At 43.4% G+C, this 19,475-nt stretch overlaps 1 protein-coding gene across 6 annotated transcripts; it reads left to right on the forward strand.

The window, feature by feature from the left end:
• The first annotated feature begins 1,546 nt into the window (after window positions 1-1,546).
• On the forward strand, window positions 1,547-19,164 carry ZNF821 (zinc finger protein 821). Of its 6 annotated transcripts, none has more exons than XM_039223346.1 (9): window positions 1,547-1,819; window positions 2,259-2,546; window positions 3,747-3,831; window positions 5,331-5,447; window positions 12,642-12,767; window positions 15,434-15,579; window positions 16,241-16,345; window positions 17,296-17,462; window positions 18,210-19,164. In XM_039223346.1, exons 4-9 carry the CDS (start codon window positions 5,408-5,410, stop codon window positions 18,862-18,864), a joined length of 1,239 nt encoding a protein of 412 aa, XP_039079277.1. In that variant the 5' UTR covers window positions 1,547-1,819; window positions 2,259-2,546; window positions 3,747-3,831; window positions 5,331-5,407; the 3' UTR covers window positions 18,865-19,164. The 6 variants fall into 6 exon arrangements, with proteins under 6 accessions (XP_039079277.1, XP_039079281.1, XP_039079293.1 ...); XM_039223350.1 differs by having other exon boundaries at window positions 2,484-2,546; XM_039223356.1 differs by lacking the exon at window positions 1,547-1,819 and adding an exon at window positions 1,897-1,912 and having other exon boundaries at window positions 2,484-2,546.
• Window positions 19,165-19,475: the final 311 nt, after the last annotated feature.

A 19,475-nucleotide genomic window follows, 5' to 3' on the forward strand; every position in this document is an offset into this window, starting at 1 on the left:
CTGCATTGTCAGCTCAGAGCTCAGTGCAGTGCTTGAACTCATGAATGGTGAGATCATGACCCAAGCCAAATCAAGAGTCAGATGCTTAACGAACTGAACCACCCAGGCATTCCTCCAGCTTGCCTTCTGATATGAAACTGTCTAAAAACCTTCTGGTTAGATAAGAATATTCCACTTTCTGGCTACTTAAGAATTAAAATTTAAAATGAAATTAAAATGTTTCCTTAACTGAAATTAAAGAATAATTTCTACTTAAATATCCCAGCCACAATAAATGAATGAATGAAACTATTTACTATACACACTTGTAAAGGACGAAGTTCTTTCAATACAGCCATTCTCTCACATTAAACACAAGATGCAGACAATGATATCATCTCACTGGAGATTTATGGGAAGAACATTTTGCAAGAGTCCTTTATGCAAATAACAGGACTTGTTGCTTTAAAAACATTAGCTCTGCTGCCTTCCTGGGGCCAGGAATCACAACGATTACCTGCATAACGCTTTCATATCTTCGTTTTACTTAATCTTATCATTACAACAACCCTATGAGAATAGAGGTTAGGAATTATTACATTATTATCGATTTTACATTTTAGGAAGCAGAGTTCAGAATAGGGACTTGTCCAAAGCCACCAGGCTGGGCAGCGCAGAGCTGGGACTCAAGGTTAGATCTTCTACTACTAGATCCCATCTTCTTTTCACCGCATTGCCTACTTCAAGCAAGCTATGTCACAGGCAGGCTTAGGCATTCTACGAGAATAAGAGGAAGGAAACAAAGTAGTGAAGAAATAGGGATGATGACAAGGGAAGGTGTCTCACTAGGAAGTGAATCTAACCACTTTCCATTGCCTCAAATGCCCCTTAAGTGGTAATAGTGCTAAAGTTACTCTATTCTATATCCTATGCTATTCTGTATCTTATGTCTCTAGGTCTACAGCTACTGTTATTTTACTAGTTAAGAAGCATATTGGAGACCTAAATGTCTAAAAGAAATCTAAACATTTTTCCCCTCTGCGGTTTGGACAGCGGAACGCGGCCCCTCGGTCTGGGTACACTTGAAATGCCTAGAGGGACGAAGAAACCGTTGAAGCGTCGGGGAAACCAAGGGAAGAGGGTTTGGTTTGGGGGAGAGATTAAGGTTGGGCTAAGCAGAAAGGGAGCCTGCGGTGGAGCTGTGGTTGGGGGATGTGGGTTTTGTGGCTGAACTCAAAGGTGAGGTAAGAAACCAGGGTCGGAGTTGACTGTCAGGGTGGAGTTCACAGGTCCAGGAAAGGTTAGGTTGCTGAGGGACTTACCCGACTGAAGAAAGACCAAAGAGGGGGCGAGGCTGGGTGGTCTCCAGGGAGCGAGGATGGAAGCGAGGCCCCCCCTCGAACGTCTGTGATTGGATGTTCCCTTAAGTCCCGCCTCCCCAGACCCCCCTCTCCCCTCAAGCCCCGCCCACGCTGCCGGGCGCGCTCCTGGGGAGCGGGGAGGGGGACCGAGCTGGAGAAGAGGGGGAGGGAGAGAGGAGAGGCTCGTGCACGCGCCCCACTCGCTGCGGGTGCGCGAGCAGCGCGCTCCCGCCGCCCGCGTCGCCATCTTTTCCCCCTCCGTCTGTCTGTCTGCCGTTGGCTTTGTCCGTCTGCAGCGCCGCCCCTCGGCTCCCCGCCACCGGCTCGGCTCGAAGCCGCACTCCGCTTGCCAGGGCCCAGTCCCGGAAAGCCCCGGCCCGGCCGTCCCGAGCTGCGGCTCGGGGCCCATTGTCCGGCGGTCCGTCTGTCCGGAGGCGGGGCCCAGGGACGCGGCGCGCAGTGGAGCGCCGAGGCGCCGGGTAAAAAGACCCCCGTCTCCTTCCCTCTGGGGCTAGGTTGAGGATGCAGGGGCTCCTCGCCCTCCCCCTTGTTCGCCGGCTGTCGGTCCTTTTGTCTGTATCTGGGGAGGGGGCTCGGGGCTTGCTCTGGCCGGGGGGCGGGGGCAGCCCAGGCTCCGACGCTCCCCCTGCGCCGGGCTCCCGAGACGAGGCCAGACTCGGCTGGCTCCCCACCGGCCGTTCCTCTTTCAGTCCCTCGGGCGGTCTCGGGTGCGGGAGGGGTGTCCGCGCCGCCGCCCTCCCGCAGTGGGCCCAGGTCCCGCCGGGCCGAGCGCTGCAGGGGCGGCCCCGGCGTCTGACAGGCTGGGGTGGAGCTGGGGGAGGGGGAGGATGGGCGTGGGAGTGCAGACCCGGGTGTCAGTCCCGCGTCGCGGTCTCGCAGAACGGCTTCTAAATTTAGATTTCTGAGAAGACTGTGTCGTCTGAGGGTTTGTCTGAGCCGCCTCGGAAGACCTCCAGCTTTTGTCGATAATTCCTGGGTATCTACCTGTCCTCAGAAGACTGAAGCCAGAGGGACCACCGTCTCGGCTGATTGTACACATTCTCCAGACCCAAAGAAAGTGGGAACAGGGTGAACAGTGAGGCAGCTACGTGACCAGCTTTCTCGTTCTCTCCTTTCTGGCAGATACAAATCACTGGGATTCAGGCGAGTTTACTTTGCTCCGTGGGAACTGCACCAGAGCTGGAGGTGGGAGTGCACCCTCTTTTCTTAAAGCTTGGATTTCACCTGTTCTTTCCTTTTTTTTTTTTCTTCCCCATGCTAACGTCTGTGGTGTGTCCTGGAAGCTGCAACCTAACACCTGTGGGAGACCTGGGACAATGTTAAGGGGGAGATGTTGGCCTCCCTCCAAAGGACTTTTAACCTCGTTCTAAAGATAAAGCTTCCTTCCTTTCTACATAGAATCCCTTGTAAACCTGAACCTCACTGCTTACCGTTCTCCCCTTCCCGTTTTTTTCTTCCAGATGGCGATGATGTTCAGGCCGCTCTCCATTTACATTTTGTGTTAGTTTCGGATTCAATCTTGGGAACTGAGGCAGTGTTAAAAGAAAAACCGAATGTGTGATCTTTAGGGCAATGTGTCTATGACTTTTATTAGTTTTTACGGCCTATAAAACTGTTGTCTAACCTCTGAGATCCTGCTGTGTAGTCAAGAATGCACTTACATTACATTGTCATTTATGTATGTATTTTCTTATTTATTTTCTTATTGAGTCCACGACCCCACTGGCTTTCTTTTTATGAGGGAGGGTAGGGTGTTTGCTTATTTTTTTCCCTGTAATCCTTCAGGTGTGAAGTCCCATTGGGTACCATCTGGTCATTTCCCCATTTGGCCGCTAGGAGGATTGTGACATGCAGAAGACTGCCTATTTCAATATGCAGATGCTCATCTGTTTCTGACTTCTAGCTTCTGTATTGAATTGTTGCCTCACCAAGACGATCTGAATTGAGCATGTCTCACGTTATTTGGCCTTCCTTCAGAAGGGTCTTCATTACTTTTTCACAGAGTTTCAAATTCTGATCTTGATGAGAAAATTTAAAGATTAGTTAATATTTCATTTTTTCCTTATATAATAGGTGTAGCGCTGCAAATGTTAGAAAAAAATGGTAAACAATATGCATTTCATTCAACTTTCCATTTTATGATTCCACAGGAAAAGACCCAAAGTGAATATTCCTTCACTGCTTACACTAATAACTACTTGGTTGGGGAGAAATGATCTATGCAAACAAAACTTAGAACAGAGAATACATACCATTAGCATTAGCTCACAGCATACTGCCCTCTAACTAGTTAAAATTGATTTTACTGTATACATTTAGAGTTGTTTTTTGCTGTTGTTGTTGTTTTAATTAAAGGTCTGAAAAAGAACTGTGTTTGATATGCAGATATGATAGAAGACTGCCTGAAAGCTGCTTCCTTTGCCACTTCCTGTGGAGGCCTGTCTTTGCCATTTGCGGTTTCTTTCTTTTGGTAAGGGGAGGCAGGATCTGATTACAGGCCTGAGGTCCTTTCTAGCTACATAGAGGAGTTAGTTGGCTTAACAGGAGATGAGTCTTCACTGACTGGAGTGAGAGTATAGCTAGCAGTAGCCTCTCAGAATGAGTCTTAAGGCATAAAATTACTTGCTTATTCAGTATCAGTATAACTTGAAAAGGCAGGAAGAAAACTTAGAGGGTGAACAGATCCATATTCTTGTCCTTGGTAGGAAAGAGAATCTCTTTTTAATCTGTTTGTTTATTCACTGTGACTTTTGTAGAAAATTTCAGTTTTCACTACTAATCCATGTCAGACTCTTTAACAACACTTACTGCTGGAAAAGTCTTTCTTGGAAACTAACCAGGAACCTCCAGGCTTATGTATCTGTTCCCTCCAGTTTCAGGAAAGCGGATGCAGGTCTCCATAGCACTTCTCCTTTAGGGAGCTTTTCTCTTTGTTCTTCCCACTGATCTCTTTGCTACATGGAGGCTGGATTGAAAAGAGGCACTAAAGTTACTAACTTTGACTGCCACTCCAGAGCATGTGAGCAGGGCCAGGTTGATGTTCCACACTGGGAGGTTGAATTAATACTCAACAGTGCGGATAGCATCTGGCTCTTCCGGTGAGAGCTCATCTTCAACATTGGAAGCCTAATTTGACTTAGTGCCCTGTCATCCACAGTGGCCAGCACTGTGTCTACCTCACTAGGTAGAGGTTCTATTTCCCGTGCTGATTTCATTTATAGATGCCTAAAAGTTTTGAGATGTTTCCTGTCTTGCAGGGATGTGATGCTTTGTCACCTCCGGGCAAGATAACTTCTTGAAAAAACATCTGGAGGTTCCCATTTGTGCAGATTGCAGGGCTTGACTTCCAGTGGGCGTGTAACATGTGAGCTGCCACCCTCTTTAGCTTCCTTTTGCTTCCTTTTACATTCATGGGGGTTATATCCATTTGAGCCTGAAGTGCTTCTAAAACTGTTTGCCTAAGTGTTTTGCTTCCTTTTCTATCCTATGACCTTGATCATGATCACATAACAGTGTTCTGGATTCCACAGATAGGTTTAGGGTAGAATTCTCTAAATCCTTTGAAGGAATCTCCTCTTAAACTTCTTGGGACCTTGATGTTGTGCTAGAGATTTCTTTCTTTCTTTTTAAAATTTATTTATTTATTTTGAGTGAGAGAGAAAGCGCAAGTGGGGAAGGGGTAGACAGAGAGGGAGAGAAGGAGAATCCCAAGCAGGCTCTGCATTGTCAGCACACAACCAAATGCAAGGCTTGAACTCACAAACTGTGAGATCATGACCTGATCCCACGTCGGATGCTTAACCGACCTAGAGCCACCCAGGCGCCCCCATTTCTTTTTTTTTAATTAGTTCAATTATTTATAACTGGTGAGTTTTATGTGCTTACTATTTTTTAAAAGTCTTTTTATCTTTAATTTTGTCTAATTTTGGGGGAAAATGGCATGTGCTAACAATATCCTTTTTATTGTAGGTCAGCACCCTGCAGGGAAGCAGTAACATATCCAGTTGTGAAACTGGGAAAGGCCAGAGCTTTTGGATCAGGAAAACATGTCCCGTAGGAAACAGACAAATCCAAATAAAGTTCACTGTGAGTACTGGGTTTTGTCTTCTGGAACCTGGGAACATTGAGGGTTGAAATGAAAGAGTAGTAACAGTTTAGGTGAGATGCTTACACTAATTTGTGTAGGAAAAAAGGGTTAAAGAGGTTGAACGTGATGGGTTTAAAGTGTGTCTGGTTGCTGGATGAAGTATTAGAAACTCATCTTAGGAGTAAGTGCACTTGATTCATCCTTAGTATTCACATTAACAGACATTTATAGGATATCTGTGCAAAGCCTTGTGCTAGATGCCAGGGATGTAAAACAATATAAGGATATATAAGACTATAATGGAGCCACAGATATATAAAATAATATCTAAAAACAGAAGATAGTATATGCTGTGTGCCACATAGGGATGCTGCAGACTGTGTGTACTACAGAGAGAGTTCCATGGCCTGAAGTAGCAAGGGAATGCTTCATGGAGAAGGTCTTAGACTGAACTTGAACTGGGCCTTAGAAGGTAGGAAGTGGATTTTTAAGAAAGGAAGAAGAAAGAGGTGAAATCAGGTAGGGAAAATTATGTGAGCAAAGAGAAAAGAAGGAATGCATATGTTCAGGGGATAAGGAGACTTTGTAGAAGCAGAAGTTTTATTTATCCAGATGTCCTAGGACATGAAGTTGGAGATGTTTAACTCAGGCCAAGTTCATACTTCACACTGTGGGCTCTAAGGAGCTACTGAAGGTTTTCAGGCAGAGAAGGGGAGTGGCATTTAGAATGCAGTGTTTCAGGACTACGAAGCAGTGTGTGCGATGGATCACATGAGAGAAGGACTAGTAACAGCAAAACCAGGTATGCATTATTGCCTTGCATTATTTCTCAGCAGTTTTATATGTATGTGTGTTTTATTTCAGTAATTAGACTGTAAAATTTTAGAGGGCAGAGACTAAGTCCCATTTATATTTCCTGCTATTCCTCTTTACTTCTAGTACTACTAACATAGAATGTTCAAAAGTGCTTTCTAAGTTAACATTAATATGTCTGTCTATGTAGATTTGATATAATTGACCTGTATGATCTGGGCAGAGAAGCATCCCCACCCAAATGTTTAAAAAAGAGCCACATAGCACCTTTTATTATTAAGGACTGACCAAATAAAGTACAGCAGCATCTGAAGAGAATTCATTGCAATAGTATGTAACAGTTATTTTCAAGGGAAACACTCTTCTACATATGAGTGGGTAGATTAGTCAAGGAGTTAAGAGGACTAAAGTTTATTAAAAATATCCTGTATATCAGGTACTCCGTACCTTAACTTACCTTATTGGGTAATTTCAAGAGGGAGAGAAGAAATAGTAGGAACAGAGGAATTAGGAGAATTTGAATATTGTATAGGTTATTGAGATTAGGGTGGCACACCTTCATATACAATTAATTCTTCAACTTAACTCCTGGAAAAGTTGTATGAGAGAACAAGTTGGATGCTTCTAGGAGTATATTCTGGAATAGGTGGATGTGGAAGTCTGCTTAATATAAAGGTGAGTGAGTGGTTTCGGAAGGGTTTAGAAATTGCTGCTACAACAGTAAAATGTAGTGGGCCTGAAGGTGAGGATTGTCAAGAGAGACATCTCTAGCCTTGCTAATCCAATACAGAGGCTTAGGAGAGTTGTCTTCCCTCTCTGATTGAAAACAAGTATCAATAAAAGACACAGATGTGACCCCAAGAAGGCAGGGGAGGAAAGGTACTCTAGTAGATGGGTTCAAAAATAAGGCAGTCATAGGAGTTGGCTGTTTACTTATAAAAGCCATCTTTCCAGCGCAGACTTGGTTAGCTTTAAGGAGCGCAGGTGGCAGGGATGATGGCCTGATTGTGATAAGGCCAAGGGAAGCTAGGGTTGTATGGCCTGTGCCTGTGTCCGTGTAGCATATATCCATCAGCTGAATCTCCTCCTTCAATAGTTGAACCCAAGGTGAGTTGGTATTGGGTCAGAAAACAGATGGACAAACAGGCCATGGAGAAGATAAGAGAGTATTACATCTCCACAGCTCCAGAAATGCAGTTTCCAGTGCCTAGTCAACATCGTATTGTGGTGGAGTGGGTGGGGCTTTGCAGGCTCTGTGGAGGTGACCATTATGAGGGCTGTGCACAGAATGTTCAGCTGCAACTAAACAACAGACTCCCAGGGAGGGGCTGTTTTCAGAGATGCATTTGTATAGGGAACCACGAAGGCTTCTCGGGTAATAGACTAAGCTTGACTAAAGAAGAAAAGACACTGAGATTTGCTAGTATCTCAGGAGTTTGTGCTTGTTTACTGTTTGGAGACTGAAACTGGTCCTGCCTTTTTCAAAACAACATCTTCTCCTTGCCCATGACAAAAGTGGCAAATAGAAATAGGTAGTTTTAGTGTTCTGATTGCTTGAGTCTCCTATTCCCTTGCAGTGAAATGGAACCAATCAAATGTATTGAATTTAATGCTGCTTATCTATTTAAAGTAAGTGGAATGGACTCAAGGTCTGGGAGGCAAGAATGTCTGCAGAAGCTTTGCTGAAATGTTAAAGCTAGTCGGCACTTGAGTAATGGCTGAGCTCCATTACATCTGCCTTCTGGGAAGAAGATTGTGTCATGAAGTTCAAAGCCCACCTAAAGGAATATATTAAGAATCCCACTGATGTAGGGGTGCCTGGGTGGCTCAGTCCATTAAGCATTGGACTCTTGATTTCAGTTCAGTTCACGATCTCATGGTTCGTGGGTTTGACCCCTGTATCAGGCTCTGCACTGACTTCGTGGACCCTGCTTGAGATTCTCTCTTTCCCCCCATCTCTCTGCTGCTCACTCCCCAAATAAATAAATAAACTTAAAAAAAAATAAAGGAAGAAAGGAAAGAAAGAAAGAAAGAAGAAAAGAAAGAAAGAATCCCACTGCTGTAGCTTGGCAGCATTTGTCAGATCTTGTCAGATCTACTTTAGAAGCCAATGGGCAGGATGCACTGCATTTACTTGGCTTTCCTCAGGACTGTCTCTGTATCTGAATTACCGTCATGATCTCTCCTTTCCCCAGAAACATCCACACATACTCTTGTAGTTTGCTCAGTTCATAGATTTGACATAGAGCTTTGGGAATAAAATCCCAGAATTGTTAGTTTCAGAGAAACTGCTAAGGGATGTTAGACCTTCCTCTGCCTGTCTTTCCTCATCTTACCTCCTTCTGAGTGCAAGTTTCTGTCAGCTCTTTTCTAGAGAGGTTGAAAATAGTCCCTCGTACACCCTCATTTGATGTGTTTATGCCAACCAAACCACTAAGCAAAGGAAAACTTTTTCTTCAGAGACTTTTGTTTTCAGTTTGAAAAGTACATACAAGACTAAAAACTTCAAATTTCAGTAAAAGCTTCTCAGCTTTTACAGAGAAGTAGGGGGAAAAAAAGCTTTTAAAGTCCCTTCTCTTCCAAAAAGTGCAACTTGTTTTCTCCTCGTTCATTCTGTCAGCATCCTTGAGAGGTAAATGGCTATGTTCCCAGCATGTAGCAGCACCTTGGCTCACAGCGACTGTCAGCTGGAATGGAATCCTAAGCCCCTCACTCCCAAGACTAGCTCATTTTTTCTGAATTTGACTTCTGCTGTGTTAGAATATTTTTCAGCTGCTTCGCCTTCCTTAATTTCAGTCAGCCAGAAACTGCATGTATTTAATTGCACCAAGGACTCAAGAAAGAAAATTGTAAAATCTATGCCTTTCTAGTCACTTTTATCCTAAGCTTCTCCTCTGTCCTACAGACTTGGTTGGATGGCCTTGTTCTTGTCTAGTCTGGAAAACCTTAGCCAAATCAGACAAACAGTGTCTTGATTTCATACCAAAAAAAAAAAGAGGCAGCCCCTTGCTTTTTACTGTAGAGCTTAGATAACTTGTTTTCAACTTTTGATAGACAAATATCTATGTTAAATAAGATGGTTGCCCTACATTAATATCTAGAGACCTGAGTGTTTTTTAAACCTACTTCAATAGTCTCAAGATAGAAGGAAATAATAATTCTACATTAGAAAAGCAGGCAATTTTCCGATTTGTGTCTCCCTCTCCCTCTGTCCCTCCCCTACTCACGGTCTGTCTCTGTCTCTCAAAAATGAATAAATGTTAAAAAAAATTTTTTTTAATTTAAAAAAAAAGGCAGTTGCATAACACCTCTTAAGCGTGAGTATCTCTATGGATCACATTATATTTGAGTTACTATGACATTTTTAGCAAATATCAGTACCTTTTATGACAGGATAGTTCTGGACAGTCAGATTTAGAGCTTAGGTAAATAGGGCCTACTGGAAGATCATGATATGCCCAAATCACTTTATTAATGGTTTTTCTATATTTTGCTTTCTGTTGATGTTTAAGATAAGAATGGCCCTAAGGAATGAAGTTTACCTTAGCCTTTTCCAGGAGTTGGAAATAGAGCCAAACTGCCCAAAGGGAATAACAATTTATTCTAACTATCCTAAGTGAGAGTGCCAGCGAAAGTCCTAGATAGGGACATTGTATGGAATTGAATTCTCTGTTCTGTGAAGGCCTAAATATTTAGACAATAACAGTAGACAGAAATTTTGAGCTCAAGTTGATGGGTCTAAACTGAATAAGTGGTTGATCTTTAGAGGTACTTATCCTTTTAGATGCCCTTCTACTAATTCAATGTAATTACCTATTAAGGTGGAAAGAAGTATGTATTTTTCATATGTTATAAACCTGGTTTTTTTTCTGGGTAGGTTTCTTTAGAGATGAGAAGTGCACTGATGAGAATGGTCTGCCCCTTGATAATTATATGCTGGTACGTGACCTGTTCCTTAGTGCCATTTCTGCCCACGGTTTCCAGGTCCAAAAGCATGCATCTACCTAGAAGAATTCAGTAATTAGTCCAATTGGCCATGATCTTGTGGTTAAAGTGGAACCACCATGAAGAAAAATATTTTACTTCTGCAAAGAAGGATGAGAAGTTGCTATAACACATAGTTCACTTTTTGCTCTTCCTTGCAGTAATTTATGTCCAGTTTATGATCTTGATATTTTGGAAATGGACTTAAAGCAGCTTATTTTTCTTTTACTTGAGTGCTTGTGGCTAAAGTTCACTTGAACCCTTGCCACCTGTACTCCCATTCCCAGTAGCAATCAGAGTAGCCATAGTATTAGTTACTCTAGCCTTGGCATGGTAACTCATCACAGGGTATCAGAACCATCAAAATGATGGTTCCCTTTAGCATTTATTGGCCCTGAGAATAAAATTATTTTGATCTTTGAGGTGTAGCATCAGTTTCTTATGGTACGAAGGTAACATTATTGCTGGGATCAGAGCTATTCTTCTCACACAGAGACAAGTGTTTGTTTTCTGCAGCACAACTCTGATGAACTATCTAAACTGCTTACACCTCTGCTAGAAAGCAGTTTAAAAATACAGATATTTGTGGCACCTGGGTGGCTCAGTCGGTCAACTATCCGACTTCAGCTCAGGTCATGATCTCACAGTTCATGAGTTTGAGCCCCGCATCAGGCTCTGTGCTGACAGCTCAGAGCTTGGAGCCTGCTTCAAATTGTGTGTCCCTGTCTCTCTGTTCCTCCCCTGTTTGCACTCTGTCTCTCTTCCTCTCAAAAATAAATAAATGTTAAAAAAATTTTGTTCAAATATGGATATTTAAATTGTACAGATCTGAGTTTGAATACTTTGTTCTATAGACATGAGTTTTCTCTTATGTAAAATATGTGTAGGAATACCTACCACATAGAGTTTGGCAGAGAATTAAGATAAAAACTATAAAGCACTGGGGAATCTATGTGGCTCAGTTAAGTGTACGACTTTGGCTCAGGTCATGATCTCACAGTTCATGGGTGTGAGCCCATATCGGGTTCTCTGCTGTCAGCACAGAACCTGCTTCAGATCCTCTATCCTTCTCTCAGCCCCTTCCCTGCTCACTCTCTCTCTTTCTCTCTCAAAAAAATAATAAACTTAAAAAAACAAACTGCATAGTACTTAACGTAGAGCCTGGAACCAGGATGTGCCAAATAGTAGTTATTATTGGTGTTTAGCACCTAGCATCTAGATGCTCACTGAGTTTTTTGCTAAACAAATGCCAAAGTGAATTACATGAAGCCTACTTTACATCATTTCTTTTCATCGTCCAAGGACTGATAGCACAGGTCAACTGACCATTTCTCCTGCCTCATTGTATCCTGTCTTGGAACCTGAGCCTGTTTATATTCCTTTTTTCTCTTCACTAAGAAAGTGCCTGGTCTATTGTCAGACATTTCACTAGGGCTTTTTATTATTCTCTCTTGGTGGCTGGGAGTGGGGACTGTAGTTTCCACTCTGACTGAGATAATGGAAACCTCGAGAAACCCAATTCTCTTTTCTCCTTATGCCTGGCCTCTTGGAAAAAAAAAAGAGCACTTAAACGTTAACTCTTCAATAACCACACAATCCTAGGCAGAGTTCATCTCCAGCAAATGCATTATCAAGGACAGGTGCTGGGCTTTTGGATACTCCATATGAAAAAAGAAAAAGGAAAAAATACCAGATTGATCAGGGAGACTAGATAAAATATTATTTCTTGCAAATTAGTTGGTGTGTTTCAGGAAGTTTGTTTCTTAGTAAAAATGAGTTCATATATTATCTGTTTTCTTTTTAATCTCTTATTCAACCAGTTGTTGATTTGCTTGTGGTTAACTCTGGTAGGCAAAGAAGAGTCAAGGAAGAACTTCCAGAGTATCTCTTGAAAGGAGAGTGGATGAAAGATGAGATTAGAGAGATTGTTATTTGGAAGTAAAGAAGCACTTGTTTATAGTCAGAGATAAATTCTGAGTCAGGGCCGTAATGTCAGTGCACTAAGATTCAGAGATTGTGCCCACATTTGTTGCCCTGTCTTTAATATCCCATCACTTTGCCTCTTCTGCCTCTGTCTCCCCAATCCTGATGGAAGGTTATATGTGGAATTGATATCTGATGTTAAATTTGTAAAGTAGCAATTGATTACCTTTTGAAAGGAATCAGGATTGGGAGGAGTTAAGCAACTGATACCTTCTAGAGCATCTGGCTTACTGCCCAGGAAGAATAGCCGTGCCCAAAAACTCCAGGAGGCAGCAAGCTCACTAAGAGATAGATGACCCCACAATAGGGCACCTGCTTGTCTCGTACCTTTGAATGGTCTGATTTTCTAACCAGCTTGCCTGGGGATATGCCTCCCAGCTGGTGGCCTGACTATTTCTCCTTGTGACCACCAGGGGATCAAGTATTTGCTGGGCTAGAAGAGCAAGCCCGCCAGGCGATGATGAAAACTGATTTTCCTGGAGACCTTGGCAGTCAGCGACAAGCTATCCAACAACTAAGAGATCAGGACTCCAGTAGCAGTGAGTTCTGCACCTTCTGGTAATGACTCAGGGCAATGGGAGAAGAATTATCAGAGTGTGTGTGCTCTGGGGATTGTGCATGGGGGTTGGGAGGAAGACTTGAAAGAGATTTGTGGATCCTCAGTGTTCTGAAAGGTGTTCTAAGGTGTATGAACATACGCTTGTCCAGAGAGAGGACAGGTTTGGCCTTATATTTTTTTAACTCCTGGACTGTAGAACTTGACACAGTGCCACACACAGATAGTTTTGTGATGACTGTGATAGGCAGGGACATAGAGATGATAAGTACTCGAGTAGTTCCTGGGTTAGGTCAAATGAAAAGAATCCCTGTCTCCTAGAATCTATTTACTTATAATTAACAAAATGTAAGAGTGGCATTTAATGAAATTTTTGCTTAAGGACCCAGTTTGAATGTTACATAAGAGGATTTGCTTACAGATGAGATTATGCATCATATAAAATGGTAAAGTCTCTGGGTACCTGGGTGGCTCACTCTGCAGAGCACATGACTCTTGATCTCAAGATTGTGGGTTTGAGCCCCACAGTGGGCAAATAGACTACTTTTAAAATAATAAATTTACCTTTTTAGAAAAGGAATAAAATGCTAGAGTCAGTATCTTCCTACACCAAGTCCTAAGTAGATCCCTGGAAAGAGATGGAAAAGGTAGTGACTGCAACTAACTGAGCCTGATGGATTATCTGTTTCATGACTTGCCTGAACAAATATATTTTGAGATAGGTTATTTCCTAGGATGATTTCCATACTTTACTAATCACATCCATCTGATATTGGTTGTTCTTACTATCCATTGAGAGTGACATTTTTTATTTTTCTCTACATTGGGGGTTAAAGAATAAAAAAGAGGGAAAGAATTCAGTGACCTTCTAGGAACTATTTTCCACTTAAATTAATAATTTTGAAAAAAAAATAAGCATCTAATTGCTTAGGTACAGAAAAACGAACCCAAATATTTCTAGAAAACCTGTGGGAGCCACCAGTTTGAGTAACAGGATAGGAATGGCAACATCTATAAAAGTCTAGTAGGTTTCCATTCTCGAAAAGCTGCATCATCCCTTTAGATGGCATACTTTTTTTTTTTTTTAAATCTTTTTAGTAGAGAGCTATATCTGGATTTTTGATTAGTCACCTAGTGTGTTTGATACAGTTTGTCTTAGACTAAGTTTACAAGTATTCTGGATGAGCTGGTGAGAAAATATGGTGTGATTTAGTCTGTTCAAATAATCCTTCATTGTTGAGATGAATACACACGAAAGCTTTAGGCTAGGGAATAAGGCATACGTACCATGTAGATCTTTCCAGGGCCCAAATCCAGTCCACCAGCCAAGCAGAGTATCTAATAGAGACCTACATAACTACTAGCAGATGATTTGGTTAGATTTTCTTATGAAGACATAGAATGTAACCAGTTTTGGCAGATGCTGGTGGATTTAAAAACTCTATGAGGGGTGGTAGAGAGAAGACAAGAAGCCCTGTGACTAGGAAAGCTGAGTCTCACAGGTGACAGTCTACTCTGTATTTCTCTTGCTCACAGTCAGGCCCGAGAAGCCAGGATCTAAGTATGGTTGGGATGGGGCTGGAGTCTGACAGCTTCCCTAGGCTTGGCTTCCTCTTGTGATCTTCAAGGTACTTGCACTTTTTTTTCCCTTTCAGAATAAACTCCCTTTTGTTATCATGGTTTTTAAAAAATCTTTTTTATTTTCCCCATATTTTATAATAGGGGAAAACATCGACCCACAAAAATCTTGCAGATCCCCCAGCCACAGACAGACCTCCCCACAGCTACATTCTACCCCTAAATGTAAATAAACTCAATTTTTACTTTAGTCAGAAGAAATCATACTTAATCCTAAAGAAAGGCCTGTTCCCTCCACTTAATGCAGTTAGTTATCCATTAGATAATCCAAAGAAACAAGAGAAACAATGGACTTATTTAGCCTAGAATCCTGAGTTACTAACAGAGTTAAAAACCCACTGAGTCAGATACCACAACAAATGGCCTGAGGTTGGTTCCTGTGGTGTTTTTTTCCACTGGACTGAACAAACTTTTCCCTATTGCGTGACATTATTTTTTAACTAATTTACTATTGCCTCCTTTATTGAGAAGAGGAAGGAAAAACTTATTGGTGTTTCTTTGTGTGCCTTGGGGAGAGAAAAGATGCGTGGGACACAATAGAATAGTATATGTGATACTGTGAAAAAATCGTGCAGGGGGCTTATGAAGAAAAGTAAGTAATAAAATCAGTGAGAAGTGTGGGTAGGTCAGAGGTGGTGTGTTGGGGGAATGAATGAGCATGATGTGAGGTGTATGGGAGGTATGATTTGAAGTATGAGATATTTGTGAATCATGGGTAAGAAGAATTATTTTTATGATAATGTACAGGGCCCAATAACCATTGTCTAATGCAGTTTTGCCTCAGATTTTTCTCTTTAGTGTGTAAATGGCATTGTAAGTCATAGCTATGTAGCTCTTTGACTTAACATGATTTGTATCCAGCTATCCAACTATATAAACTATTCTTTGATACAGACTCGGTTATGGAAGATCTGAAAATATTTTCATTGTAGCTACAGACTCTAAGGTGGAAAGCAACTCAAGATCTATTTATGCAAAAATCAGAACTACTGACCAATTTGTGTGTTCCAGGTGACAGTGAGGGTGATGAAGAGGAGACCACACAAGATGAAGTCTCTTCCCACACATCAGAGGAAGATGGAGGGGTGGTCAAAGTGGAAAAAGAGTTAGAAAATGTGGAGCAGCCTGTTGGTGGGAATGAAGTGGTAGAGCATGAGGCAAGTGACAAATGGTTTCTGAGCCCAGGAACGACCGCCCCACCCCCACCCCCGGCCGTTATTCTCCTTGGCCCTGATGCCCGATGGTCTTCTGGACCTTCATGTGAAGCCTGTCTTCCTTCACAGCTCCCTTTACCCAAACCTCAGACACAACTCTCATCACACCAGCTTTCCTGTCTACCTACATATCACTAACTGAGGTACAGCTTCCCCACTTCTTTCCAGACAGAATATTCACTTTTGCAAGACTATCGGCTGACTTCCTGAAATGTACTCTTGAATATGCTTGCAAATTTAAGTCAGAGTGTTACCTGAGGTGCCATCTTCTCACTAAATTGTTTCCTGAGGATTCCTGCAAGAAGCACAGCCGGAGAGAAGCTAATCCAAGAGAGTTAACCTTAGGGGAAAAAATAGATAAGCTGTCCCTGGGGCATAGATATGCCCTATGTCCTCATGGCAGAAAGCCTTGGAGAAAATAAAGAAAGGGGCAAATTTAATTCCCTTGCCCTATTACCTTTTCCTTCAGTCCATAATGGGAACCTAAGAATAACATGTGATATCAGGTTGTGTTCCTTTTAACAGGATAGCCTGTTAAAAGAAGTAGGGGCAGGGAAAAGAGTGGTAAACTGTCTTAATGAATTGCCTACTTGTTGAATTGCAGGTCACGGGGAACTTGAATTCTGACCCCTTACTTGGACTCTGCCAGTGTCCTCTCTGCCAGCTAGACTGTGGGAGTCGAGAGCAGCTAATTGCTCATGTGTACCAGGTATGGGCTGGGGAGCCACTTGCTCAGCAGCTCGTTTATTGGTTAGCCTTTGCCTCCAGCTCCCAAAGGAACCTTGGGTTGTTGCTTCCAGGAAGAGTCCACTCAGGGTTCCAGAACATTTTAGAGACTAAGTTGAATATGTTGGGTAAACTGTTCTGGGTTCCCAGGCAGACACCTTTGAAAATTAAGTATCATTTTTTTCCCAAAATTACATAATGCATATTCTAAATGGTGAAATAGAAACTAAGATCCGTTAATAATGAGGGCTTTGTTTTAAAGAAGAAAAAATGACTTAACATAAATGTTTCTGTTATATTAGAGAAAGTGTAAATGAGGGGATCAGAAGAACACAAGCTCTTGTGCTCTTTTTTCCCTGATCAAGTCACAGAGCACCTTTGCCTTGTGATCTGTATTAGAAAGGCATCAGCACACATGGCAGCCTGGGCTTTACCATACAGATAGTTGGTTCATGAAGAGACGTATTTCTTTAGAAGACTTTTGAAAAGATTGAAGAAAAGGCAAGACCAAGTGTCTTTTGGATTCCAGTCTTCCCAGCTAGCTTCTACACTTGGCCTTTGTTGCTTCCTTACCATGCATTTGTACCTACACGGTGTGAAGCAAGCAGATAGAAATTATCCCAAGCATGAATTCTTTGCGGGTTTTGAAGAGGGCTCTTTGGAGCCCTGTTGTTCATTTGGCCAGCTGCATGTTCCAGAACATAGTCAAAACTCAAAACTAATGAAATCTGAACAATAATCTGAATGGTCTGGCCCTTCTAAAGGCCTGTTAACACAAGACTCTTACTTTTCCAGGTGCTAAACAGGGAGAATTGTTGCAAATCCCTTTTTCTGAGACTAAGGAAAGGGGACATTTCGTAGAAAGCAGTCTCTGAGTGGGTGTAACTTATCTAAAGGTTGCATGAGTTGACAGATTAAGGCTCTGTTTTACAGCACACTGCAGCAGTGGTGAGCGCCAAAAGCTATATGTGTCCTGTCTGTGGCCGGGCCCTCAGTTCCCCAGGGTCCTTGGGTCGTCACCTCCTAATCCACTCGGAGGACCAGAGGTCTAACTGTGCTGTGTGTGGAGCCCGTTTTACCAGCCATGCCACATTTAACAGGTTAGCTGGCCACCTAAACCTCTTGCTCTGGGAACAAATTACTGGGTGCGGGTTCTGCTTTCCCAAATAAAAACAAAGGCTAGAGATAGGTAATGCAAAGGTAACTGACTCTTGACTCTTCGGAAATACAAGTAATGAAGCTAGTAAATATGCCCATTCCATTAGATATCCCCAAATGGAAATGAATTCCCATTTCCTTCCTCTATCAGAATAATATTTTCATAAGAGATGGGGGCAGGGAAGCAGTCCTAGAACATTCATAATAAAACTCAGTGAAAGAAGTCACAGGGTGCTAAGAGTCTCAGGAAGACTGGAACTATGTGAATTGTGTCCTAGTTCCATTTGCCGAGGGTACAATGCAGAGTCAGCCAAGGCAGGAGAGGCTGAGCTGGTGGACTCCCCTAAACGTAGCTTCCACTTCAAGGATTGCTGCTTCCACAGGAGGACTGCCCTACCTGGTTCTTAGGAACACCACCAGCCATCTGGAATGAAAACCGCAAATTTGTGGGGGTTGGGCTGATACCTGGAAGTTGGCTTAGTCTCCAACTCCAGGTAGACTTTATGACTTGATAGATACCTAGCCCAGAGAAGGTGGGGGTTAGGGGGCTAGAAGAGGTCTCCCAAGTCCTCAGACTGACCCCTAGTGGTGAACTGGGAGCAGCTGGCCCAGTAAGACCAGAATAAGTCAGAGTTGGATATCTGAGCTGGACTAGGAGACACTAACCCTCTGAAATTTTTGTATTCCAGTGAGAAACTCCCTGAAGTACTTAATATGGAATCCCTACCCCCAGCCCATAGTGAGGGCCCCTCCAGTGCTGAAGGGAAGGACATTGCCTTCAGTCCTCCAGTGTACCCTGCTGGAATTCTGCTTGTGTGCAACAATTGTGCTGCCTACCGTAAGCTACTGGAAGCACAGACCCCCAGTGTTCGCAAGTGGGCCCTACGTCGACAGAATGAGCCTCTGGAAGTACGGCTGCAGCGGCTGGAACGAGAGCGCACGGCCAAGAAAAGCCGGCGGGACAATGAGACGCCAGAGGAGCGGGAAGTAAGGCGCATGAGGGACCGTGAAGCCAAGCGCCTGCAGCGCATGCAGGAGACTGATGAGCAGCGGGCACGCAGGCTGCAGCGGGATCGGGAGGCCATGAGGCTGAAGCGGGCCAATGAAACCCCAGAGAAGAGGCAGGCCCGGCTTATCCGGGAGCGGGAAGCCAAGCGGCTCAAGAGGAGGCTGGAGAAAATGGACATGATGTTGCGAGCTCAGTTTGGCCAGGACCCTTCTGCCATGGCAGCCTTAGCAGCCGAAATGAACTTCTTCCAGCTGCCTGTGAGTGGGGTGGAGTTGGACAGCCAGCTCCTGGGCAAGATGGCCTTTGAAGAGCAAAACAGCAGCTCTCTGCACTGAACCCCACCTGCCCTCCCACTCACCCAGGTCCCCAGGGATCAGTGCAGTAGCAGCCGCAGGGCCCTGTCCTTACTGCCAGAGGCAGGTCCGGGTTGGCTACAGATGGACCTGCGTACCTTTGCATGTGGGAACAGGATGCTGGGGTCCGTCGGAAGCAGGCTTAATGTGGCTCTGGACAAGGGAGTAGGCACTCCAGAGAACTGGACTCCCCAGCCCACTGCTGCAGGGCATGCTTCTAGGACTGTGGGGCCCAGTGTGGTCCACGGAATTGTGAGGGCAAATAAATTAATTTTATCTTTACTGCCCTTTTTCTGCTTTTATCTCCATTTCATTCTAGCAAATGAAGTGATGTAGGAGAGACCTGGGTGGAAGTTTTAGGCAGGGACTTCTGGCAGATTGTCTTCTGAAGAGAGGGCGCACCTCAATTCAAGTGTCACAGAGATCCCTTGTTTGGGCCTTTACAAGTTGATAAGACATACCTATGACAGTAAAGAACCAATGCTGACTTTGTGAGGGTCCATTCCCACAGCCTAACAAAGATCACCTGTAGTCCCAAAGGTCCAAACTCAGAAGTACATGACTATTCTCATAACTGGCATTTTCTAAAGAGA

Source organism: Hyaena hyaena, unplaced genomic scaffold (assembly GCF_003009895.1).
Source record: "Hyaena hyaena isolate Hyena2069 unplaced genomic scaffold, ASM300989v1 scaffold_18, whole genome shotgun sequence".
In the NCBI taxonomy this organism is placed as follows: Eukaryota; Metazoa; Chordata; class Mammalia; order Carnivora; family Hyaenidae; genus Hyaena; species Hyaena hyaena.

What these genes read in the sequence shown, in the direction of transcription:
- ZNF821 (XM_039223346.1), top strand. Translation starts at nt 5,408, where the DNA reads ATGTCCCGTAGGAAACAGACAAATCCAAATAAAGTTCACT. An exon ending in AGATCAGGACTCCAGTAGCA is followed by an intron (nt 12,768 to 15,433) that starts GTGAGTTCTGCA and finishes TGTGTGTTCCAG; the next exon opens with GTGACAGTGAGGGTGATGAA. An exon ending in ATGAAGTGGTAGAGCATGAG is followed by an intron (nt 15,580 to 16,240) that starts GCAAGTGACAAA and finishes GTTGAATTGCAG; the next exon opens with GTCACGGGGAACTTGAATTC.